This window comes from Perca flavescens, chromosome 11, assembly GCF_004354835.1.
Source record: "Perca flavescens isolate YP-PL-M2 chromosome 11, PFLA_1.0, whole genome shotgun sequence".
In the NCBI taxonomy this organism is placed as follows: domain Eukaryota; kingdom Metazoa; phylum Chordata; class Actinopteri; order Perciformes; family Percidae; genus Perca; species Perca flavescens.
Window position 1 is genome coordinate 18,689,118 of NC_041341.1, and position 27,713 is coordinate 18,716,830.

The 27,713-nt window shown below is 40.5% G+C and overlaps 1 protein-coding gene across 1 annotated transcript in view; it reads right to left on the reverse strand.

Annotated features, from left to right (window-relative positions):
* The window catches only part of igsf3 (immunoglobulin superfamily, member 3), a 71,221-nt gene extending 45,800 nt beyond the window's left edge, over nucleotides 1-25,421 (reverse strand). Inside the window, exons 1-2 of the mRNA XM_028591261.1 lie at nucleotides 24,412-25,421; nucleotides 4,620-5,000 (exon numbers count right to left, since the gene is read on the reverse strand). Coding sequence (XP_028447062.1) covers nucleotides 4,620-5,000; nucleotides 24,412-24,451 — 421 coding nt within the window. The 5' untranslated portion in view covers nucleotides 24,452-25,421. The remainder of the gene's footprint in view (nucleotides 1-4,619; nucleotides 5,001-24,411) is intronic.
* Between the last annotated feature and the right edge of the window lie 2,292 nt (nucleotides 25,422-27,713).

A 27,713-nucleotide genomic window follows, 5' to 3' on the forward strand; every position in this document is an offset into this window, starting at 1 on the left:
TCAGATCATACTGCTCATACTAGAAAATGCAACAGCTGATGTCCTGATAATAACACTTACTCAATGAAAAGCCAAGCCTATTGATCACAATAACTTTTGTTTTTGCAGCCTGACCCGACGCAGACCCAACATAAAGCATAATGATATTGGCTTTTTGGTTTTCACAGTGCCCCACACTGAGTTACTTGGATCCACTGGGTCACAAACAACTTGAATTTTCAGCCAACAAACAAACTTTTGGTTTGCACTTTGACACTGAGAGGGAAGTCAGCCATGCCAGGGATAAAGGCATGGAGTTATGAGGGGAATGCAAACTCCATCTATGGCAGCTGCTTTTTCAGTAGTGCGGGCCTGTTGGGTAGATCTGTATGTCTCTGGGGGAGAGAGAGAGAGATCGGGCAGGAGTAGAAAACGGAAACTAATGCTACTATTTGAAACAGTCACACATCACGCCAACACACCGGGTGCGTTATTGAAACAGCTCTGGGCAAGGGAAGAATTCAGTAGGTGTGGGAAGGAGGTATGGGAGTTTGTGTGTGTGTGTGTGGGGGGGTGTGTGATTGAGAGAGATAGGAAAGAGCTTGGTTAACCCTGGTCAGAATAGATGGGGCTTTGTGTGAAACTGGAGTGCAACACTTCCTCTCATTACACTCCTTCCAAAGAGGGCCCAGCTAGTGTTTGGATGGGTTCTGGTTATTGATTTCTTATTTGTGACTGTCAATGATCTGATTGTGATACAACTAATGCCTTGGTTTTTACATGGATTTAAAAAAACTCTACCACATTTAAATTCATAGGACACAGGCCCCAGACCTTCATGGGCCTGAGTTGAAAATTTGTTTTGAATATGCAACATTTAAGCTATAATTTCAACTATTTTTATGTCTCTTAAATTACTATATATCAATGAAGGAGGTAACACAATGATGATTGAGCCTATGACCCACTGATTAAAGTGCTCATATTATGCTCATTTTCAGGTTCATAACTGTATTTAGAGGTTGTACCAGAATAGGTTTATGTGGTTTAATTTTCAGAAAACACCATATATTTGTTTTACTGCACATTGCTGCAGCTCCTCTTTTTACCCTGTGTGTTGAGCTCTCTGTTTTAGCTACTGAGTGAGGCATCGCACTTCTGTACCATCTTTGTTGGGAGTCGCACATGCGCAGTAAGTACTGCTAGCTTGTCAGTTGCAGAGCATGAGGGCGTGCCATGCTAGCAGCTAGGCGAGCATTATAACATGTGTTACAAACTGACGCACGTTCATCACGGAAGTAAAGGCTGGACTACAACTGAGCTGTTTGGTGCAGTTTGTGAACAGTGTTTTCTCTGGAAGATGGTAAGTGTCTTTGGGGTGGACTTTGGGCTTTTTCAATTTGTAAACCTATAACGTGCACAAAAAATATATATAGAACACAATAAAGGAAAGGGAAAAAGCCAAAGAGCAAAATTTGAGCACTTTAAAGTATTGCAATATTGATATATTTGCAATATTACAAAGTGGGTGTTTTTGGAGAAATTTCTTGGAAAGAATGCTGTATTACAGTTATTCTCCATTGTATACACACAAAAAGGTAATTATGCACACAATTCTGAAAACATGAAGCTCATGTATCGACAACAAGACTCCAGACCGAAAGAGAATATTCATTCTATGTCTATGCTCGACTGCTAGACTGCTAAACTCTCAGTACAAATTCCATTATTTTCATTCAAATACAAATTCTAAATCAACCAGAACTGAAATCTTAAGGATTGCTACTTTAAGGCACAATATGTATTGAAATAACTCAAGACAGGAGCTACATTTTTACTTAATCACAAGGCCCTGCTTTGTGTAGTGGGCCCGGTGTCAAAATCTAGTTTTGATACCTTTCTCATTTGAATGACATTATTATGCTTATATTGTGGATATAGCTAAATACATGTATGTTTAATCAAATTACCACAAACAAACTGCGGCAGGATAGTAATCGAAAATACGATTGGTAGTTAGGGTAATTAAAGGCAACAGGATACATGCAAGATTCACAGAGTGTGTGAGGGGTCAACAGGGGCTCATAGATCAACTTTGCCATGGGACCCCGTGTGTGTGTGTGTGTGTGTGTGTGTGTGTGTGTGTGTGTGTGTGTGTATGGAGCTAAATCAGGGCCAAATGTTTTGTTCATTTGAAAAAAATATATATAGTTGAAAAAATAAAGCTTGAAATTGAAAATTTAAGTTTTGGTCAAAACTTGGAAAAAATAAAACCATGTATTCAAACTTAAAATAAGTGTACCAATTTTTCTTTCAGTTTGAATAAAATATAGATTAAATTCTGGAATTATTTTGAATAAATTATAAATTTTCATTTTTCACTTTAATATTTGTTTTCAGTTCCACATTTCATGTTTTCAGATTCAAAACTTATTTTTTTTACGCCTTCAAATCTTTTTTTTTCGGTTTCAAATTTTTGGCCCTGATTTTGCATGGGGGGCGTGGCTTCAACTCAGAGGGGCGTGGTATTATGAGTGACAGCCTAACAACGAAGGCAGAAGACTCCTCTGTCATGTTGACTTCAGGAAATGGTGTTACTGTGAGAACTATGACTGAATGCTTTCTATCCACTATATACATGTGATGTTTACTTAATAAACTGATGCAAGTGACAAAGTTCCATTTAAAAAATTGTATTGGACAACACATGGTACCAATTACACTATAAGAGCAATAAACTGATTGTGCAGTTCGGCAGGAACAATGACTTCTCCCACTTCCATGTATGACATTGAATGTAGCACCACAGTATTCACTCGGCAGTCAGCATAGCGTCCGCTCCGCCAAGGCAACCTGCTGGCGCAGCCCACAGGTAAGACATGTGAAAGATATTAGCCTTTTTGAATAGATACTTTGGGACATTATCCCGCAGTGGCATTTTTTGTCATTAACACATAAAGGGAAAATAGGTGTACAGCTGGAAATGAAGCATCGCTAGCACAAAAGTTAGCATTAACTAACGTTAGCTTCACACTAGCTGGTGTTTTTACACCAATTTTAGTGTCCAGCTCAAGTTTTTTTGACTTTAACGTGTAGTGGTCTTTGTTAACCTCTGTTTGTCAGAATGACCATAACTCGACAGTGGCTGCCTGCAGCCGTACAATATTATAAAACATATAATATAAAAATGTAAATGGTCTACATATAATGTAAAACATTATAGATAACTAACATTGCTAGTGTTACCTTTTCATGGTTCGTTTAAACAACATAACTTGTCCTGGTCCGCTTTGTTAATCAATCAATCAATCAAAGCTTTTATTACGGACACACACGGTCCAGAAAACAGACAGTAAGACATACAAATACAAAAAGACAAGTTAGTGTATTCTGATACTTAAGTTAGGCTGTGGTAGAAGCCTTCAAAGTTTGCCCACTTGGCATATTTTGTAAGGCATAACTGTCATGCTGTTACATGTAACGTTATAGTGTAAAACGTAATTTATCAGGTCAGAGCATTAATGTAAAGTCATATTTGTCTACTCTATAAAAGGAGACCTTCTTCACTGCAGCCAGTGTCAAGTTATGGTCATTCTGACAAACCGAGGTTAACAAAGACCAATACACGTTAAAGTAAAAAAAACTTGAGCTGGACACTGAAATTAGTGTAAAAACACCAGCTAGTGTGAAGCTAACGTTAGTTAATGCTAACTTTAGTGCTAGCGATGCTTGATTGCCAGCTTTGTCCAGCTGTCCACCTATTTTCCTTTTATGTGTTAATCACAAAAAAATGCCACTGAGGGGATAACGTCGCAAAGTATCTATTCAAAAATGCTAATATCTTTCACATGTCCTACCTGTGGGCTGGTGCCAGTGAATACTGTGGTGCTATAAGTCATACATGGAAGTGGGAGAAGTCATTGTTCCTGCTGAACTGCACAATCTGGCACAGTTTATTGCTCTTATAATGTAATTGGTACCATTTGTTGTCCAAAACATTTTTTTAAATGGAACTTTGTCACTGGCATCAGTTTAAGTAAAAATCACATGTATATAGTGGATAGAAAGCATTCAGTCATAGTTCTCACAGTAACACCATTCCCTGAAGTCAACATGAAAGAGGAGTCTTCTGCCTTCTTTGATAGGCTGTCACTGTAATGCCACGCCCCTCTGAGTTGAAGCCACGCCCCCACGCCAAATCAGGGCCAAAAGTCTCAAACCGAAAAAAAAAATATCTGAAAGTGAAAAACAGATCTGAAACCGAAAAAAAAAATTTGAAGCCGTAAAAAAAAGAATTTTGAAGCCGTAAAAAAAATAACTTTTGAATCTGAAAACATGAAATGTTGAACTGAAAACAAATATAAAAGTGAAAAATGAAAATTTATAATTTATTCAAAATAATTCCAGAATTGAATCTATATTTTATTCAAACTGAAAGAAAAATTGGTACACTTATTTTTAGTTCAAATACATGGTTTTATTTTTTCCAAGTTTTGACCAAAACTTAAATTTTCAATTTCAAGCTTTATTTTTTCAACTATATATATTTTTTTTGAATGAACAAAACATTTGGCCCCGATTTAGCTCCATATGTGTGTGTGTGTGTGTGTGTGTGTGTGTGTGTGTGCTTAGAGACTCACCAGTGAGGTTGGTGCGTGCGCTGTAGGATCCCAGGTACCGCCCGTCTGTATTGGGTGTGTAACACTCAAACAGACCCTGGTCCTTGGCCTGCACTTTGGTGATGTGAAGCACAGCCGAGTCACCGCTCATCCTCTCCACATAGATCTCTTTACTATTGACCCTCTGGGCGTACACGGCGTAGGCATAGTTTGGCTGAGCCGTGCTCACGATGCGAATCTCCCTGTCCGGTGCTGATGGAAGGTACATGGACCACTCAAAGTCCTGCTGCACCCCCTCTTTGTAGCCCGTCACGTTGCACAAGATGGTTACGTGAGAGCCCTCAGTCCGTACCAGCGGTCCACTTTGCACAGTTACCACTCTCTGAGCCACGGCAACACCGGCTACAGATGGAGGTGAGGTGAGAGAGATGGAGAGAGAGAAAAAAAAAGAGAGATTGAGGATGGTGTGAGGGCAGGGAGAGAGGAAAGAGAGAACATGGGTTACAAAACTGCAGTTTAAATATTTAGCATTGGCAGAGTTTATGCACCCCATCTCCAAGGAAATACAGAAACAGCGTGACAAGTGCAGCTAAGCATTCTGGAGAGTGCTCACTGAGGTTGAGGTGTGCACATACACACATACACCCAATTTTTGAACACCAATAACCACTCGAAACATTCACAGCAATTCTTTTCAACCGCTATCATGCAAACACGCTCACTGCTATTACACACACTCACATGTTAACCATTCACAACAGGGACAACACTGTAGCTATATTACACTGGAGGTAAGAGGCATCTGGGAGTTTGGAGAGAGGTCAGTGTAAGCTGCAAAGAGTAAAGGTGTTTGAAGAGGAAAATAAACACTGCATCCATAATTAATAATAATTACCAATACCGAAATATCGGTATCTGCATATGTGGTGGCTGAAATTTCAGTACAGATCATTTAGAAAAAGTGTTGTTATATCATTCAATGGTTTATCCACCAGCGAGCACTGACAAGTATATTTTTCAACATTAATTTTGTCTCACTCAGTAGTACATATCTTGGTCACAATTCTTTAAGCAATCTTATCAATTATATGTCTAAGAGGGTATACATTCTTTTCATTCACACAAAACATTTGCCAAAAAGGTGCAGTATAATTATATAAATCAACGCTGTACTGTCAGAGGTCAAACCTGATACCTGAAGAAGTTAAAACACTTTTATCAAAATACCTCCATGTCCTATGCCAGATTTACAAATTCAGTTTGATCCATGTAAGCCTTTTCTACTCTTCAGATTAGTTTTATAAGGATCACCTTGTACTAACGCCGTTTTATTTTTATCATTTGCATTTTGTGAATAAAAACTAAATACCACAGGTATCTAAGAAGGTTAAACTTCAAAACAATGTTTTTGCAGGTTTTTAGTTTAAGAAATCTTCAATTGTCATACGTTCTTCTCTTTAAACAAACCAGCAATTTGTGGAGTGAACCATGAGCCATGTACTAAGCCTTGTAGCAAACTGAGAGCTGAAGTTTATTTGTTTACAGTTTTTTACAATCACTTTGCTACTAATTTCAGAACCTTGATGTGATTTTTTCAAAACTCTAGACACAAAACTCAAAACAGTCATCACTTGTAACACAGGCTATCCAATGTTCAAAACATTGGATTGTGCATTCATTCACTTTACAGGTGTGCTTTGTCAGGGTTAATTATTGGAAGTTTTTCCCATATAAATACAAAAACCAAAGGGTGGCTACTTTGAAGAATCTAAAATATAAGACATGTTTTCAATTATTTCACACTTTTTTGTTAAGTACATAATTCCATATGTGTTCATTCATAGTTTTGATGCCTTCAGTGAGAATCTACAATGTAAATAGTCATGAAAATAAAAAGGAAACACATTGAATGAGAAGGTGTCTCCAAACTTTTGGCCTGTACTGTATATATATATATAGAGAGAGAGATTGGCATGGTTTGATCCTCAGTTAGTCTAATAGATGGTTTCATTTGCATATAGAGATGATTTTATGGAAAGTACCCCAAGCCAATCTCTAGGTATGGTGAAGGGTATGTGATGATGTGGGGGGTATGGTGAAGGGTATGTGATGATGTGGGGGGTATGGTGAAGGGTATGTGATGATGTGGGGTATGGTGAAGGGTATGTGATGATGGGGGGTATGGTGAAGGGTATGTGATGATGTGGGGGTATGGTGAAGGGTATGTGATGATGTGGGGGTATGGTGAAGGGTATGTGATGATGTGGGGGGTATGGTGAAGGGTATGTGATGATGTGGGGGGTATGGTGAAGGGTATGTGATGATGTGGGGAATTTTAATGCCAAAGGCCAAGGGAACTTTATCAGGATGCATAGTATCCTGGATCCATGAAATAACTGGCCTTTAAAAATAAAAATCTGCCGGCCTTTATGGGAATTTAACATAGGGGTGTACTTATTTATGCCCCCTGTATTTTAAGGAAGAACATTTCACAAAGAAAATTGCTGTCCTTAAAGATTGGATTTTTCCTCATTTTTTTAATTAAGGCATTAAGATCAATTTGCAAAAGATGATTTTTTGTATTCCTCGTTTTAGTCAACTTTAGCATGGGCCCTAATTTTTTCACAACTGTAAATTATATATCTCAATCATCAGTAGCGAGTTGGAAGAATTGGACAAGAAATTCCAAGGGCCTGATACATTGCAATACTGTCAATACTGTAAATAGTCTGAAAAGTTGGTACATGGGACCATAGAAACAGTGTCTGGTAAACAGTAGTACAGTACAGTGAAGGTAGTACATGGGACCATAGAAACAGTGTCTGGTAAACAGTAGTACATTACATTAAAGAATGATGATGAAATATTACATCCATAGATACTGTATTCTAATTGGTTCATGCTCCACGCTAACTGGTGACAATGAATCTCTGTATCTTGAAACTTTCATGATCTAAACATGGAATATTGTTTGTCTCTTTCCATACAACCATGTATTAAGAGTAATGCAACAGTTACTTATCATTTTGAGTAGTTGTATGGATTGATAGTTAGATGATTGTAATGAAATGAATAGACAATTATCTGAAATGTAATGTGTGAATTGCTTTTTGAAATAGTAGTACTTTGATGTTAAGTTGTGTCATATTGAACAAGTGATCTTTGTTAAATGAACAAATGATCTTTTGTTTATGTGTATTGTATCCAAGCAATTGAAAAACGTGTTAGAGTTTGGAAAAATGTGTATTTTGGTTGTGAGTTTTGTGTCTAGAATTTAGAAAATTGACGTCAAGGTTCTGAAATCAGTGCCAAAGTGATCGTAAAAAACTGTATTTGTTTATTTAAAAAGGATTTCCATTAGCTGACGCCGAGACAACAGCTATTCTTCCTGGGGTCCAAACAATACATACAAAACGTGTATGTGAGTAATTACAATCACAATTACTCACAAAAATATCATATATAAATACACATAAAAGAACAAGAAGAAGTTACAATACAAACAGTACTGATTAGAGTAATAATAAAATAATGCAAAACAACATAGCATATAATACAACCTCGCTCAACCAATCCAGACAATATTATAATGTTGAAAACAAATAGTCTTAATCTTTTTTTTAAACCAGTTTTCCCCCTTGATTTCCCAAACCCCAACTGGAATATTGTTCCAAAACACAATTGACCTATAAAACACAGTCCTCTTCATAGAATCAGATTTAGGTAGGGGTAAAGAAATCTGTAGACTATTCGCCCCTCTTGTGTAATGTGAATGCATATCTGAATAGTAAATTATATTGTCATAAAGACATTTTGGAATCCGAGTGTTAATAATTCTATGAAAATATCCTAACATATTAGCAGATAGTCTATGCTTGACCACCAGCCAAGCAAGACGTTCATGCATCTCTGCTACACTAGTTCTCGAAGAACAACCAAGAACCAGTCTTGCAGCCTTATTTTGAGCCACTTGTAATTTTTTTAAATGACTGCTTGATGCAGCAGACCATACAACAGAACAATAATCCAAAGTTACTGTTAGACCCCTAGTGAAGACTGATTATTACTATTCTGTATCTTGCTTTGTAGCCTATATTTAGGTAGACAGCATATGTGAATCTTGCCTCAACCCCTTGCATTGACACACTAAAAACATACACACACACGAACACACAGAGCATTCACCATTCAGGGAACAACTACAAACATCCCTCTCATTGCGGCCGGAGACAACAGAGCACTTACACATATCCCCCAAAATCCAGACAGAGCGACAAGTACCCAGTTTCCTGTCTGCACAAGCAACTGGGGATTGCAGCTGTGTTTGTGTGTGCACATGTGTGTGTGTGTGTGTGTGTGTGTGTGTGTGTGTGTGTGTGTGTGTGTGTGTGTGTGTGTGTGTGTGTGTGTGTGTGAGTGAGTGAGAGAGAGAAAGAGAGAGAGAGAGAGAGAGAAAAACTCTGTAAGATGCTGTGTCTGTGGGCACAATACTTGGCATTAATAATTCAAAAACAGCTTTTTAACTTGAACATCCTCTCTCCTCTCATAGTAACTTTATCTTACACTTCCACTACACCCCCACCTTTCATTCACTGTTATTAGTGTGAGTCAATTTATGTATGCATGTACAGTATGTGTGTGTACATGCGCGAGAATGCATTACTTTTGTGTGTCTGTGGATCATATGTCCTAATTTTCTTCCTGCCCTTGGAGCTTCAGGTCTTTTGTCTATTGCTTGCTTTTTGAAACACATTCCACTCATAAGCTGATAAAATCTTTACAAATCTATGATTTCTCCTACGTAACCGATGTGTGGCCTCACTTGATGGTATTGGATGGGATTTGAATTCAGTCACAGTGGCCTACCAAAGTGAAAACTGATTAAAGTAATCATTCTTTATGGCTCACTGAAAGGACCCCACAGTACTAAACAGGAATGGATATAAATTATGAAACTCTAATCGTGAAGGCCACTTTAACTTTAAAATTTAGACATGTTCAATTTAGACATGTTAAAAGGAAATGTTTTATTTGGCTAAGCGGCACAATTATCTTTAAATCAGCTGTGTCTAAGTTAAAGCAGGTAAATTGTAAAATATTGTAATGGCAGTTGAAAGAACAGTATGTTAAGCTCACTGGAATTTAACTGAACCCTAACAGATATGTCCCTAAAGCAATATTATAAGGATACTATATGAGGCTTGAAATCATAAACCGAGTCAATAGTGCTCTAAATATATTCTTTAATAATTTTGAATTTGTAATTATATTACTTATTATTATCCCACATGCACGCTGCTTACATTTTTCATGCAGTCTTGCTCAATAATATAAAAAGGCATCTCCTCATGCTAACTCTACACAAATATACTATACATAATTAATAACAAACTAATTGTTTAGGGTTTTATAAATGTGCAAACAACACATTCTGCTCTACCACACCGCTGTAAAACTAGAGGCCATAACCTGCAAAACATTTGGCCACTGGCATTTAAAAAGTCAGTTAACATAGGAAATCCTTCAAACACCAAACACTCTGGACCTAAAACTGAGATTGACAGAAAGTCAGTAATGAAGCATGCAGACTGAATCTGACTGAGAATATTATTGGATGCATTAGGTAAGAGGCAACCATCTGTTCTGACTCAGACTTTGGTTCCCTGTTTTTCTTCACTGTGATGTCAGTGTGCTAATCTGGTGGCGCCCGGTCTACCCACATCCAGCTCTGATCAGGTCAGAGCTGTACCGCTGCATCACTGCTTCTCCTGTTGCAGGCAGCTACTCATCTAGAACTGCTGGAAACATATTACTCATACATCCCAAAAAACAACATACTACTCCTACTGTGTGTTGGCGCACTAAGAGCTTTCCTCCGCTCGCCTGTCTCTTGTCATCCTCCTGAAACAAGCTGCCTCCTTACTTCTGATTACTCTCACTCCCGTCCCGCATGTTTCACCCATCATCAATCCTTCCCTTCTTCCTGCCCCTCCACTCTCTCTATATTCCTGTCTTTTCTCGGTGCCTCGCGGTTCTCTGCATCTTTTCAGGCAGGATTTAAGCAGCTCTGTGAAACTTCAAAGTGCCCATCGCTCTGCAGGCTGTTTAGAAAGGCTGACAATGACATACCAAACCCTGCAGACCTTCAACTGATCACTCTATTCCACCACCCTTCCACAATAATCCTGTGCCCCCAACCTCCCCCACTTTTTCACGTCTGGCTGCGCTACCTCGATCGCCGAGTGCCCATATTTGAACAAGGCCTCGGATTTTCTATTATTTACGCCTATCTCCATCTTTGCATACCGTGGATGTCTTTCTAACCCTCTCCTTCTCCCTCCCTCACTCTCTTTGGCTTCCCCCTTCCGTGTCTCATCTCTCATCTTTGCTGCCAGTCGCTTCCAACGCTGCTTGTTGACTGGACGCAGGAAACATGCGTCCCGTGTCAGATAATGGTGAATGATCACGGACAAGCTCTCTAACTGACCTTGCTGTTTGTCAGCTGCAGAATACAGAGCAATGGGAACAGATGACTCCGCACACAGACACACAAATGTGCACACAGACACACAGACACACAGACACACACACACACACACACACACACACACACACACACACACACACACACACACACAAGGATTATGCTAAGTGGAAGGGGGGTTAAATACTAATCCAATCATTTGTGGCCAGTGTCTTATTCTCACTGGAAATAGCAGGGAGGCCACTAGCAGTCATGCACACTCACACCATCACTCTTCTATGACACATAACATTATACACCAAGAAAGGTGTTTAATAAAAACACTGCAGGGTGTAAGTAAGAGGCCATTCACAGCAGTGTGAAGAAGTGCTAATGTGGAGATTTGAGCTGTCCATCACCTCTTCTTATTTTGATTTCATTCCTAATTACACAATTCACGTATATACAGTAGGGCTGCCACCTCTTAGTCGATTAGTTGACTAATCGGTTGTTTGGGTCTTAGTCGACAAAGATTTCTTTAGTCGATTAGTCATTTTTTATGCTTATTTATGCTTAATTATTTATGTCAGGAAACTTCTGAGTAAACACAAGATTTAAAGTGGTGCTTTTGCAGGATTAATTGTTTTTGAAACACATTCCTTGTTAATTGTTGGATGTCACACATTTTCATGCACCAATCAGGATTTACCAACAGTTTAATCTGAATCTGACAGCAGTTGTGGGGTTGCTTGCTTAGGTTATCAATTACCGGTATGTTGTTTTGTTGTCAGAAGCAGGCCTGCTGACTTTTAAACTTTTTCTAAATTAATATGGACTAATAATGTAATGTATGTAATGTAAAGTGTTTCTTATGGAGTTTTGAATGTGTGCTTGTGTGAATGAACAGCAAGTCCTCATCCTCAAGACTTTTCTACAAAAACTTTTGGGGAAAGTAAAAAAAAGTTTGCTGGTGAAGTGAAGCAATTCCAGCCAGCAAAATATGAATTAATTATAAATATTCTTACATAGTCAATGTCCCATCTCCCCGAGGGAGGTTTAGACTCATTCCACAGATCTATAATCTTGTGAAGATTCTCAGACAGCGAGGTAGTGATGAGCAAAGGAAAGGATCGTATGGCGAGAGGAGAGGAAAAAGAGGAACAAGAAGGAAGCTAAACCGAAAATGACGGCTTCCTCGAGGGTGCTGAACACCACATAAATGCACAGAACTAAGTGAATATACAAGCATACAACTGACCTATGCGCTGCACATACATGTGTGAAAGAGAGAACTAAACTCTGGAGAAAGATGAATAACATAAAAGTATTTCCCTCTCCACACTTCTCAGCATGGTTAACCATTTTCCAAAAATCACTCAGCATTTTTCTCCCTCTAGGCCTCCGAAAGCATTTGACCCTTTTAACATCATTACCAGAGAGAGCACGAGTGCAAGGCAGACGAGAGATTCCAAGATGAGGGAAAACTGGTGGGAGAAAGACAAAGGCAGTAGACAGAGGAAACATTTTCATATAAGGGAAACGTTTTTAATAGGATATGGACATGGTGCAACACGAATCATGCCTAAAATAGTGCAACAAAATTAATCTGTATGTGCTTCATTATATTGCAGCCTGCAAGATTATAATTGCCTTTTCTTTCATTTTCTCTCATTGTCTTCATCTAAATTTGACATAACAGAATTTGTGTCTCTGCTGATGCAGTGTTAAAACTCGAAGCAGAAAAGTGAATAAACACTACTTACTCATTGTACATGGAACTGGGTAAGAATGTCATCCTAATGTAAACCATGTAATGGAGTGATGCGAAGCCCTACGCTTCCTTCCCCACAGCTTTCTCAGATTCTTGGATCTTTGATTGATGGGCGCTGGGCAGTATCAAATATTACAATTCAGCGCTCTCTCTCTCTCTCTCTCTCTCTCTCTCTCTCTCTCTCTCTCTCTCTCTCTCTCTCTCTCTCTCTCTCTCTCTCTCTCTCTCTCTCTCTCTCTCTCTCTCTCTCTCTCTCTCTCTCTCTCTCTCCCCTGTGGCGATAATCATCAACTGTGTCAGAATGTAGAAATCAGTGTGGCAGGTGCTGTCATTAACCACCTCTGACACGTTTGTCAGCTTCAAAAACTTTCAACAAATCCCATATCCACTGCTGATTTATTAACTGGGATATTTTAAAGACAGACGAGGGAGACTGCAAGTTTTTCTTCTGTGCTGAAGCAAAAGCTAAATGATTTTCAGTGTTCAAGGAAAAACATTCCAGCTGCTAGAAGCTTCTCAAATGGGAAACAGGAGTGACACTCTATGTGAGTGTCTGACATGGAGAAATACAGGGAAAAAGGAGACCAAGTGTTCTAACTTCCATTAGAGGGCCAGTTAGATAGGCCACTCCAACAGCTGACAAACAGTTACAACAGCTGCCCATTACATCCACGCAGATCAGAGCAAGAACAAGAGAGACAGAGTTCAGAGAGTGGGAAGATGAAGTGGATATGTTGTATGTCACTATTTCATCTTTGTATTGCTCAAGTAAAGAGAGCCAGGTGATTACAAGAAGAGAAAAGTTACATTATTACATAATGATTATGTAAGTTTTTATAACCCAGCAGTGCTGATGACTTTCTACCATACTTTTCACAGCCATTAAAAAGGTCCCATGGCATGAAAATTTCACTTTTTTAACATTAATATGAGTTCCCCCAGCCTGTCTATGGTCCCCCAGTGGCTAGAAATGGCGATAGGTGTAAACCGAGCCCTGGGTATCCTGCTCTGCCTTTGAGAAAATGAAAGCTCAGATGGGCTGATCTGGTGTCTTGCTCCTTATGAGGTCATAAGAAGCAAGGTTACCTCCCCTTTCTCTGCTTTGCCCACCCAGAGAATTTGGCCCACCCATGAGAGAGAGACATCATGGCTTTCAAATGAGCAAAGTGGCAGTTGGTCACCATGCCCCACCCCTCTCCTCCTCAATAGCTACAGATACAGAAATGGCACATACTAAGGAAAGCTCATTCTGAGACTGGCTCTAGTGGCTGTAATTCTGCACCAAGGCTGAATTTTGGGAAAAAGACTTCAAATACAGTATTAGGGGACCACTAAGGTCTATATAAAAGCATCCAAAGAGCACCATGTCATGGGACCTTTAAAGCAGGAAATATAGCAGGGGGGCAAAGAGAGAACCAAACATAAAAAACAGACAACTTCATGTATACTACATGAATGTACCTCCGAGACTCCCACTATCTCTAGCTGGAGTGCAAAGAGTATACATGTAAATGCTGCTTCTTGCATAGCTCTCTCACTCTCTTTCCCAACAGGGACCGAGCTGTTAAAAGAAAACTTTAGGAAATACGATGATTCACTTCCTTGCCAAGATTTAGATGAGACGACTGATACCACTCTTGTGTGTGTGCTAATTATGAAGCTAGTGCCAGCAACCGGTTATCTTAGCTTAGCATAAAGACTCAAGAGAGGTGTAAATGGTTAGCTTGGCTCTGTCAAAAGGTAAGAAATTCCGCCTTCAAGCACCTCTAAAGTTCATTAATTAACATATATCTTACGGAGGGTCATGTGTTGGTCTATTTCTTGGCTGTGAGCAATAACTCTCTGAAGTCTCCGCTGTTTGCCTGGCAACCTCACAGTGACAACAAGATATCAGGAAGTTAGTGCTCGCGGCCAAGAAATGGCTGTGCTACCTTTGGACCAGCCAGGTTAGCAGTTTTCCTCTGTTTCCATTCATTTATGCTAGCCTAATAATATCTCTCATATATATATATAAATAAAAGACTGATTTTACCATGTCTCATGCCATTTAGGAAGTCAAGTTCGTTAAAGTCAAGACTCACAGCAGTAAGTCCATGTCAACTTGTCTCCATTTTTGTGACTCAAATCAATGTCTAGTTTATACAACTCCTTACTAGGACTCCTGCTTTCAAACCTGGGTCATGCTGTCCTCTGCTCTCACTATGCTAACTAGTCCTAATTTATGGGCCCCCTGGGCTACAACAGTCATACCCCCACCTGCGCTGTTGCTCATAACAGCTGGTGAGACCACAATGGAAGCAATGGGGGTTTTTAGGGCTAATTCAAAGGTCTGTGTCGCTTGTGTTACTGTATACTGTGGGTGTCTGTGGCCAATACACATCATATGTAAGTAAGCGTAGGGGCGATGCTTGCTTAGCAGAAATGGGATTTTTCCATGCAGGCTGATTCATATTTTCTCCTATCTATTTCCGTTGCTGGTAGTATTTGTGGATAGTGTCAACAACAAGGAGCATATAATAATCCATCCTTCTCTGTTAACAGCTGCCTCTTCATACTCCCGCCTACACCCTTCAGCTTTCCTGATTGACCACAATGGAAAACAGCTTTTGAGTTTTATTGTACCATCCTGAGTGATCATTTGAAATGGATCATGATCATCATCATCATCACGCACTGATTCCTCTGAACCTTTTAAATAACATTTTCAAACAATTTCAAATCACAATTATCATCAGTGATGCCAGACTAAACATATTCCTTGTAATCCAGTAAAGCTGCCATTTTAAAATGCTACATGTTGCTTTATCGCTCTGTCCCTCAACATGAACGTGATGGAAAATAAACGTGATTACCTTGGAACTTTGTTAGAGAATGATTACATGCCTCTGCTACTTAGCTTTGCAGCAGTGCATCAACAGCCAACAGGGAGAGCCTGTGCAGAGCTATAACTCAGTTACTACACCATAGTCACATATGGCGCAACTACAGCGACATCTTGACATATAAATATAATTAAAGCCTAAAAATGTGTGTGTACTTGAAGACAGTTCCTTACCAGCCCTATTATGAATAAATAATTCAAAGACAGAGAGGCAGCGAGAAAGACGGTGAGAAACTGCAGCTATGTAGGTAGCAATATCTCTCTTAACTCTCTCACCACAGTAAAAAAAAAAACTGTTTGAGATGTCATTGGACTGTATAACGCCTACAGTCATGAGGCAGAGCAATGGCCAACAAACAAGCTGTATCACTTATTCATAAATCAAAAGAAGGCTTGAAAATGATGCTATACTATACATGAATATGTGAATTTCACTCAACCCAGTAGTTACAATGTGAGCAATCACTCAACAGCTGTTCATAAAGAAAATACAGTACTGTATACAGGAATCACTGAATATAAGCAATGAATTGAAGGCACTTGACAAAGGAGCAATTCTTAAAGGTCCCATGACATGGTGCTCTTTGGATGCTTTTATATAGACCTCAGTGGTCCCCTAATACTGTATCTCAAGTCTCTTTCCTGAAATTCAACCTTGGTGCAGAATTGCAGCCCCACAATGAGCTTTCCTTAGTATGTGCCATTTCTGTGTCTGTAGCTATTGAGGAGGAGAGGGGTGGGGCATGGTGACCAACTGCCACTTTGCTCATTTGCAAGCCATGATGTCTCTCTCTCTCATGGGTGGGCCAAATTCTCTGGGCGGGCAAAGCAGAGAAAGGGGAGGTAACCTTTCTCCTTATGACCTCATAAGGAGCAAGATTCCAGATCGGCCCATCTGAGCTTTCATTTTCTCAAAGGCAGAGCAGGATACCCAGGGCTCGGTTTACACCTATCGCCATTACTAAAAATTTTAGCATTTACAGTGTGAAAGATGGTTTCACCTAGTCTGTATGTGATGGACAGAAGCTGTGGCAGGACTGTCTGTGAGAGACATGGAAGTGTTTAGGTAGCTAAAAGTGCCATCATCCTTTTATAGAGATTCAGACCATTAGCCCATACGGTTTATAACAGTGTGGGAGACAAAGGGGGTCAAAGGCATAATTGTCAAAGTGGTTCATTCATATCAGACACACACGCACAAACACACACACTTCCAGTACATTAAGTGCTTCAATTTAGTCCCTTCGCCAAATCCATTAACTCTATAAGGACACCTGCTACCCAACTAAACTCATCTCCCCAACCCCCAGTCCTAACCAACCTCAACCCTCCCTTTCAAACCCTGTCTGCATGACAAAGCACTGTGGTCTCAAATTCACCCCAAACAAAACACAATGAACACAAAACAAAAGCTCAACTAATAAAAAAAAAAAGCTTGACTCATAATATCCCCTCGACTGTTACAGCAGAGTCGACTGAATGTTTTCGTTAATTGTTGTAAAAGAATGTGGGGCTATAAAAACACTCAGCTATCTTCAGTCATTATCCATCTTGCGCTTGTGCACAATTAAGCCCGACAGCTGTATCTACTTTATGTACAGTGGTTAGTTTTTGTATGACTGGCAGCTTGCTATCAGTTCCCACGTTTGCGCATTAAGCTGCAGATTGGAAAGGAAACTAATTAACTATTCATTAGTCTACTTCAAAACAGACTTTTTCTGCCATTGTCAGTCATTTTGCCTTTCAGCCAGTAAAATACATGCACTTGTAAATTAATTATTTTATGCATAATTAATTAGACACACACACACACACACACACACACACACACACACACACACACACACACACACACACACACACACACACACACACACACACACACACACACACACACACACACACACACACACACACACACACACACACACACCTCTTTGGTCTTAGGTGTTAAGCGGAAAAGATGCACATTACCAAAACATAATGGCAAAGTGAGTGAAGTGCTCTTCATCATTACATAAGAGGATTTTTAAAAGTGCTCACACACCTTTGGACGTGCACACAGAGCTGAGCGCGTGCCACTGTATATGGATCAGCAGTGTGCAGGTGGGGAGCGGTCGCCATAGTTACGCCGCCTGGTGTTTATCCCACCAGTGTGGAATCTGCTCTGGTGGAGGATCAAGCACGGCGCAGGGGAGTGTTGCTGCACCGCAAGACAGCAGCTCACAGTGCTTTTGTGTGTGTGTGTGTGTGTGTGTGTGTGTGTGTGTGTGTGTGTGTGTGTGTGTGTGTGTGTGTGTGTGTGGAAAAGTGGAATTCTCTCACCGGCCAGTCATCATCACTCCCAAAACAGAACAGCAGAGGGAGGGGGGAGGGAGGCAGCACACCAAATCCCAAGGGAGAGGGGGCTGGGTTGGTCTTTTTAAGCACCTTCCTGCGAAAGGAAGGTGCTCATCATCATTGACAGTCCAAGGTATACGTGGCTGTTAAACGCAGATTCTTCCTCTGACACCGTAAGGACGATGAAAATATCTGGTTTGGATCACCCTTGAGTGCAGTTTTTTTTTTTTTAATTAGTTCTCTTTGAAGAGGAGGTGGGCTGGGCATAGTATTGTTTACAAAAGAGGTGGGGGAGGGAGGTCAGAGGCTATTCACTGGAGGAGGAGGACGCAGCTGGAGTACTGTTTGAGTGAGGAGAGGCAGATATACATGCAAATCAGCCCAAAAGAACACTTAAACCAGTTTTTCAAACTGAATGGCTTAAGGGTGGTTGTTGGGTTGTTATCACAAAACAGATTAGATACAATCTCAGGCGTGACGAGGTGTGCAGGCACAGCCATGCGATCCCGGCAGGGAGTTGTGATGTGGGACAGTCCTGACAGTAAAACCAGAGGTGCCACTGCAGAGTCACCATCTGACACAAAGCAGACGCTGCCTCTGCTCGGGCTCCAGCCACTTTCCTGATTCACTATGGCAGGAAGGAAGCCTCCCTCAAGAATGTTGCTTCACTTCACACAGTCACTCATCTACCCATGTGAATTGGAGAGAGACTAAAGCTCAGATCTGGGTCACAGGGGACGATCATCATTAAAAAAACAAGACACTGCATGTGAAGACAAGCTGTGATTATTCACCACTAACTTCACTTTTTGTTGTATTGCTCTGCTAGCAGTAAAGTCATTTCGATCTCAAAGTTTTCTTGATCTCTTCAGAAAGCACCGTTCACACCAACTTTTCACCTTTGAGAGGCCAGAGAAAGGAGGAAACCCGATAACAAGAGGACAGTAGGGTTGTAGTAAAAATGCAGTGGTGGTTGGGTGTGAGTTTCTGTTGCAGACTGTGAAGTCTGTATGACAAGGCAATTACTTACCCCGTAGACACACTAGTAACCAGTATTTGACTTGCCTTTGGGTGCACCTGATGCAACAAAGTCCACAAGCACAATCACACGGCCCTCATCCAGCTCTATAGATCCATGACTATAATTGGACATCTGAATCCTGACACGGACCTACGAAGGGCCTGTGTTTTTGTAACCCATCCCTTTAATGAATATTTACTGAAACCTAACACGCAATTGCTGGATGATAGCCAAGCTGACAGTCTTGTTTTTGCTTTTCTATTGTTTGTTTTCTGTCAGTTGAGTCAACAATGTTACGATATGAAAAAAACAATAGCACAAAAAGCTCCTTGTCAGGGGTATACACAAAGACGTGGGTCTAGTGCTTATGATGCAAACAAGCGTGAGTGCAACTACAGAATGTAGCCGGCACCGAAAATAACAAGAGGAGCAAACAGCACTGCAATCAGACAGCAGCACAAGCCCGCATTTCCCCTAACAGAGAGAAGTAGGCCCTCTGTTTCTGGTGGCAACAGGCAAAAATAATGGGTGACTAAACTTGGGACAATCACATGCACACACGCCAAACTTTTCCGTGGCATATACATAGCTACATCAGCTATACAAACAGCTAGACAGTGAGTTATTGCATTTGGCCTCACTGTCTAGACTACACTCTCTGTCGTGTCAGCTGAGGCTTGCAAACACATGGAAAGCATTCCCAGTGACTCAAGAAGACAGCTGACTCAAGAAGAAGAAGAAGAAGAAGAAGAAGAAGAAGATGCATTGGCTTGACCACACACAAGCTAAAATCCCTGTCATTTTGGGGTGGGAGCCTCCAGCTGTCATTTTTATTTGGGACAGAGGAGAGGCTGGGGTGGGCATCAGGGTGTGGCCAAGCAAAGTTTGAAATGCCCGCGAATTGACGTCAACATTCCCATGACCATAAAAAGTCCATGGAAATAATGACACATGTACTGTATATATTTTGTTTTCCTTTTCAGCCCCTAAGTAGTTAAAATCCTTTACCTTTGCAAACAATGAAGCTTCCCAACTTTTCCTTAAACTTTCATCATAATATCAAAAAACTAGAAGGTAAAAAGTGAACTTCATACAGTTGTCATTTTCATGTCCCAGGTTTCTTTTATTGTTAATTATAGATGTCCTTCACATTAACACATGCACACATTTTATTGAGTATGTCTGAAAGACAGAAAATGAGATTCTTCAATTTCTAACCACTTTAAGCATTTGTGACAATTTTCAGCAACACATGGACAATCAAATCTATACTTAAGTGGCTATAAGTGCTGTCCTTCCTGCACGGCACAAAAGTTTTGGAGAACAAAAAAAGGCAATAGTTATGCCTAAAATGGAAATTAGCTCTTAAGTACCTTCATGTTGTTTGATTGGTCCAATTATTGAGGGCAAGCTTTATACTCAAAGTTTGATGGTGTTACTTTAACTACTTAAAACTTTTCTCTTTTCAATCGATTGCACTGTAATGAGCCAGGATAACAGGCTATTGTTTTAGCGTCTCTTCTGACTTCTGATTAAAAATAGCATCAAAACTCTCACAAAAAGATAAGGATGGCTGAAAAGAAACAAACCTCTACTGCACACAGGGAGACAGAAAAGAAATGGAGATGAGGGACAAACCAGATGTTTTTAAAATGATCATACCACTGTTGATTTCCTTAAAAGCATGTATACTTATACTACTGCTTAATGGTGAATTTATGTTTGCTACTGTGGAGGAAGTCACGGTCACATCAGGTTGTCAAATCTATTTCTGTATGGAGTCTTGAGTTGTACATTGATCATCACAGTAAACATCTAGCTTACTGCATATTTTTATAATTCCAGTTTACATGCAGTTAAGCTAAAAGTCTGAACTGACTTTCCTTCACAATAATATTAATAAATAACAAAAAACATGAATGCAGACATAATGCATGTTTAAAGTCTACCAATACATTTTCATACCCTATAAAAATAAATGGTAACCAATGGATGGAAGGGTAAAATAGAGTAAAAAAATGTTATAGTGGGATTTAGAAAATAATAAACTGAATTATGAAATGAAGATGCAGCTGTCAGCGTGATTCTGTGCAAGTATATTAGTTATGTTCTTTTTGAATTAGAGGCCACACCCACTGCCACACCCAAACTGAATTAATTATTTATTACATTTTTCCTATCCTTACTGCCAACCATCTGACAAAAGGATTATGCACATATATACATACATATATATACACACACACACACACACACACACACATATATATATATATATATACATACACACACACATATATACATACACACACATACTGTATACATACATACATACACACACACATATATACATACACACACACATATATATATATACACACATATACATACACATATATACATATATACACATATATATACACATATATATACATACATATATATATACATATATATATATATATATATATATATATATATATATATATATATATATATATATATATATATATATATACATATATATATATATATATATATATATATATATATATATATATATATATATATATATATATATATATATATATATATATACACATATATATATATATACACACACACACACACACACACACACATCATGACAAATGCGTGAATATCTGCAGGTGGCAGAATGTAGACATAAGCTTCAAGATTTTCTTCTGTGAAGCTGATCCGAGACCAGCTTATAAACAGGACCAGTGGCAGCTCATCTAAACCTGGACAACTGGAGGCTGCTCTCCTGTCAGCCCAGTAAATGGAAACTACTCAGGCATTACACACCAGCCAGCCTCGCACATATTACATTTTAATTTAGTTATATAAACTGGGCTGCTTGGGTACTTTATGTTGGCTCCCCGTTTCAAACACACTCTTGCACAAACAGAAGATGTGGATGTGGATGCCTGTATGAGTGTGTATCCCATGTGTTTTTAGTATTAATATAATAGGTTTGCAGTAGTAGCTTTTTTTACTATGTATTTATTATGGTATATATTACCTCATAGATGTTTGGCACTGACAAGGACTGCACTTAATTTTGTTGTATCTGTTACAATGACAATAAAGATATTCTAAATTCTATTCTAAGAACACCCCAAAATAAGCACATTGTTACACCACACAAAAAGCATGACATCTTTCTCACTCTCTGTGGGGGTAAAGGAAGACATCCTGTTTGTAAAGCTAAACATTTATTCCTTCAGGAAACTCTTTTTATACGCTTTATATCATATACCCTGATGACACAAATAAGCAAGTGCACTGCGCACAACCCTCTCACACCTGGTTGAAAACTCAGTAGCAGATATAACCCTGATATAAGTGGCACCTCTGGGTTTAACAATGACTGATACAGCCTCCGTGTAACACAGCTGTCATCCAACTTTATTTTATTCTTCTTTCCCAAAAAAATGCAAGTGCAAACACATGTGCCAGCTAACACATGAGGCACAATCAGACAGCTGATAACATACAAAAGACAGACACAAGCACTACTCATTTAAAAGATGCTTGTACATGCACACTATGAAAGGGATGAACAATTGATATGGCAATATATTGCCACGCATATATATTTATACACTAGCACCAATGTTGTATTACTGGAGCATAGTTGTATCATTTTAGTGAGACCACATCAGCCTTTTGCCTTCAACCTGTGTGTGTTAAGATAATCTTAGCACACCAAAATTCTGAAGGCAAAAAAAAAACTCTACGGATCTACACGATTCACATGGATGACATATTTTGATTCAAAACAGCAAATTTCGCTGAAACGCTGTGTGTGTTACACCCACAAGGTCCCCGAGCCCAATGTGACGTCTTCAAATGTATTGTTTTGTCTGACTAACAGTCCAGCCCCAAAGATAGTACGATGACTATCAGGAAATACTTGATTTCAGAAGCTAGAACCAGACAATTTTGTCATGTTTCTTCCTAAATAACAACAAAAAAAGATTATCCAAATTGTTGCCAATTTATTTTCTGTCAACAAATGATTTAGCTCTGGGAGGATTTATTTGCAGCATATCACATGTAGGAGAATTGCCAGCCTAATATCTCCAATAATGCTGGGAACATAACAGCATTTAGAAAGTATCTTGAGTCCTCTTGTGGTTTGTGCCAACACTAAGACATCAAGTAAAACTTTTTTTTTCATAACACCTGAAATGTTCTTTACCACCTTAAACTGCTTACCGTTTAGTAACCATATGATATTATGTAATATGAAAACCCTCCGTTATCCAGCCTACACTGTAGATTAGATCTGTATTGTGACTGTGTGCAGTCTTCTCTGCTGTACACAGAACAATGCATCTCACGTTTTCATTGGGAAAAGTCATTTGCAGCCCTCAATCCCAGTGAAAGTGACTTCTGGTGCGCTGAAAGGAGACGTGAGGCAAGGCACAGACTGGTAATCCTCTTGGCCAAATGGGGGCCTCCAACGGGCTGACTTCCACTCCCACTCCCGCCCCCCTCCTCTGTCCCCCAGCAGCGCTGACAGGCCTCCCCATCCAGGAACAGAAAAGCCATCTGGTGTTTGTTTGGGACAGTTCACAGGCAGGATGTACTGTGTGTATGAGTGTGTCAGCAATCATGGCTGTATGAGTGTTTGTATGTGTCACTGAGTGTCATCGGCTGTATATGATCCATCTCACATTTGTCTGTGAAATCCAATGAGGGTAAATTACAAATGTGTGAGAAAGAACTGAACAGTGGCTTTACACAGAGAGATGACTTACTGTACAACAAAGATGATAATGTGTCTTCACACCCCTGGATGACTTCATTGCCGTGGGTGTTGTGTGTGTGTGTGTGTGTGTGTGCTACTGTATGTATGTGTGTGGGGGTTAACTAAAGACAATAGCAGATTGCCCATATGATGAGCTCATGAACACAGGAGGTCAGACTGTATAGGGTTAATCTGTGACTGAAGTCCAAATATCACATTAACCTAGTTCACCCCACACACACACACACACACACACACACACACACACACACACACACACACACACACACACATTAACCTAGTTCACCCCACACACACACACACACACACACACACACACACACACACACACACACACACACACACACACACACCTGTCATTATTGCAGTGATTATCGATGTAGCCTACTTCTACCTGAATCATCATGAGTATTAGTTGCTCTCCACATCCCAACTAAAATATGGGCTACATGTGTCATACAGGTGTGCCTCCTTAATCTAAACAGAGAGGGGAAATTCACGGCACAGATGAAAGCTGAAAGCTTCTTTAGATTACTTACCAAGCAGCGCACAGGCAAGAAGGAGCGCATCGGTTGCCATTGTGTGTTGCCCCGCAGATTCACTTGTAATATTCCCTTCAGAGGAGGAGGAGGGGGTGTCTGCTCGGGCTTGACAGTGTGGTTAACCGCTGGTCATGAATGAGAAAGAAGTACGAATCCCGGGCGACAAAAGCGGTCGGTGCCTGTCTTGAGAGTCAGATCCACAGCCGGTGAGTCCGGCGGTTTGTCAGTGTCCGACTCACCTCTTCGGTGTCCTCCTGATTAAAAAAGCCCCGGGTGTTGCTTCCCCTCGCTTTCACCCTCACCTATCTTCCTTCTTTTATTTTTTTTTATTTTTTAAATCGCTGACGACGTGTGTGTATGCCAGGCGCCTAGGCGACCCAACCCACTCCCCCTTTACTACGCATCCGAGACTGCGGAGGCGATTCACACTCGCAGCCTCCTCGGTAAAAGACGAAAGTCCAGCGTGACTTGCGCGTATTATAAAAACCTGATTGCAGACAGGCAGGCTAAATGTGTACAGGGGATCTGAGAGTGCTGTCGGTGTGGAGTCCGGCTGAAATAGGTCCTTGCTAAGATTCTCCTCTCTTTCACTGATGGGAGAGCAGTCCAAGCAGGCTCTGGCTCCACGGCAAATCCCGGAGACTATAATCAATCTCCTACTATCGCTCCGCAGAAAGCCCAATGGGCGGGCGCTCTAGATGAAGCAGACAAGGCTTTGTGCTCTGACACAATAAATCAGATTAATCAATGACTTTAACTCCAAACACTGGGTTCTCAATTGTACCACCAATACACCTGAGCCAGTGTATCATAATTCATAGCACTAAAATGCGCAAAGACAAGCGTATAAATCAAGACGCGTAACAGCCAAAGATAGCTGCTTTGCGCATGAGTTGAAACACTACTGCTTAATTATAATCTGTCTGACAAATGCTGTGATCTGGTCCCAGACATAATCAGTCCACCGCGTTTATCCTCCCAAGGTTATTTCCCGACTTCCTGCTTGGCAAATCACTTTTGTTTGCCTGTGCAGTTTGAAAACTTAACAGCGTGCCTTGTCTGCCCCACCCCCCATCGAAGACCACGCCCTGACAGTGTGGGACACTGTCCACTGTGGGAGAGGCCACATTTGCATTTCTGAATTTAAATTCTAGGACAGGACGTTGATGTTTGAAAAGGTTAAGCGAAGTGGAGGATAATTAAGTATATAAAGCTACCAATTTTCTCAGCTTTTTATTTTGCAGGGTAAAGTTCGACCACTTTTTAAGGCTTACATGAATCATTATGGAACAAATCATATTATACTGCATATTGAAGTGCACAGTGATATGGTTTTTCAAAGGAAAAATAAACAAATCCATTTCCCAATACTAGATTTTTCGTTTATGGTGTTTACTTGTCTTGTGCTGATCACAAAAGTCACCTTCTCATGCATAATTCAGCCAGCAGTCTGTGTCTCATAGACAGAAATGGCATAGGCCTATCGCTCAAACCCTCTTATTTTCCCCTACCACATCGCCATACACACAACTGGCAATCAGCATAATGAGGTGCCACTCTGCTTGGGAACTATATCAGAACAACCCCCCCACGCATTACTATTCACCTTTCAGAGATTGCAAGTTGCAAATTATATCGCTCTTTGATTAAGATCATAAGTAGCTAAACCAAGCATTACTTTGACATAAGCCGAGGTCTATTGATTGGCATGACTTTGTGCTGCAATATTAGTAGGATCTCAAAATAGACAGGGTGAATGGGAGTTTACAGGGAAACAGAAAATAGCACAATGAGATAATACTGCTTTGGTGGGAAGTTGTGAAAGAGCGTTGCTTTCTGGAATGGATGTATATATATATATATATATATATATATATATATATATATATATATATATATATAGAGAGAGAGAGAGAGAGAGAGAGAGAGAGAGAGAGAGAATATAAAATCTAAAAAGCTCTAAATTAAGTAAAACCCAAAGCTCCCCTCTTTGTATTACATAAATAAATGAGCATGCCTTTGCATGTGCATTCAAAAAGTAATGGACCTAGCTGGTATTCCCTTTATCAACTGGGAATTGCAATTCCGAACACTGCCTCAATGCAACAAAAATAGCATTTTTTTGGAAGCAGTAAAAGTTATTTTTTTTACCTTTGCTGTGCTCATGGATTTCAGCTCAGACTTGACGGTGAACAACCGGTGAAATGGGTCTGAGCCCTGAGGCACTACAAAAGATGTTTACAGAATACAACACGTTAATAAACCAAAACCTCACAACCTCAATCTATTCTATATTTTGGTAGCAGTAATGGGCTATCCACAGCTTGCTAATACAAGCAGGAGCACCTGCCTTGTATTTCGACTTGTGAAGATTTTTAGGTTTTAGGAGAAGGCCTCCATCAACGTTGCTACTAGCTAAACTAGCAAGCTACACGATGCCCTCCCTCAGCTGTTCACCTGGCTGTGACTCGTGCCTCCTGTTCAGCCAGAAGATAGTGGAACTTGAAGCCAGAATATCGACTCTCCACCAGATCAAGGCAAGTGAAGAGTTCCTTGACTCCATTATCATTGGAAGTTCCCCTCACACACACACTGTCGGATGTCTTGATTCCACTGTGCCCTGCAATACTCTCACCCCACCACGCACTAATACAACCTCTAACCCTGTTGTCTCTCCTCGGCTTCTGCCGAGGACCCAGCCAGCTCTGCTGATCCACACCAGCCTGAGCCATGGCGTGTAAGCAAGCACCAGAGCAGGCGGTCAGGACAGCGCTCAGCCCCAGCCCAACCCCTACAACTAGAAAACCACTACAGCATTTTGATGAACGACGAGGAGTTCCCTTCTCTGCCACGTCCCCACGCAGCTCATCCTGGTCCATCCACACAGTCGACGCGCCCATTGAGGGCGGACTCTCCCCCCTCGGATTCATCAACCTCCACGCTGGTCATCGGAAGCTCCATGGTAAGGGACCTCCACATTCCCCCTTTACCTAGCGGTCCCTCCAAGGTCTACTGCTCCCCCGGTGCCAAGGTCCGTGACATCCAGCACAAACTTCCCGGCATCCTCGCCCGCCACGCCAAGGTCGACAACATCATCGTGCATGTGGGCACAAACGACATCAGAGAGAGACGGTCGACAGCACTCCAGAAAGACTTCACCACTCTCCTCTCCACCCTGATGGGCACAGGTAAGCGGATTGTCATCTCTGGGCCTCTACCTACCTACAGGAAGGGTGTGGAGAGATGGTCCAGACTGTTCTGGCTCCACACCTGGCTGGAACCACTCTGCACTTCCCTGA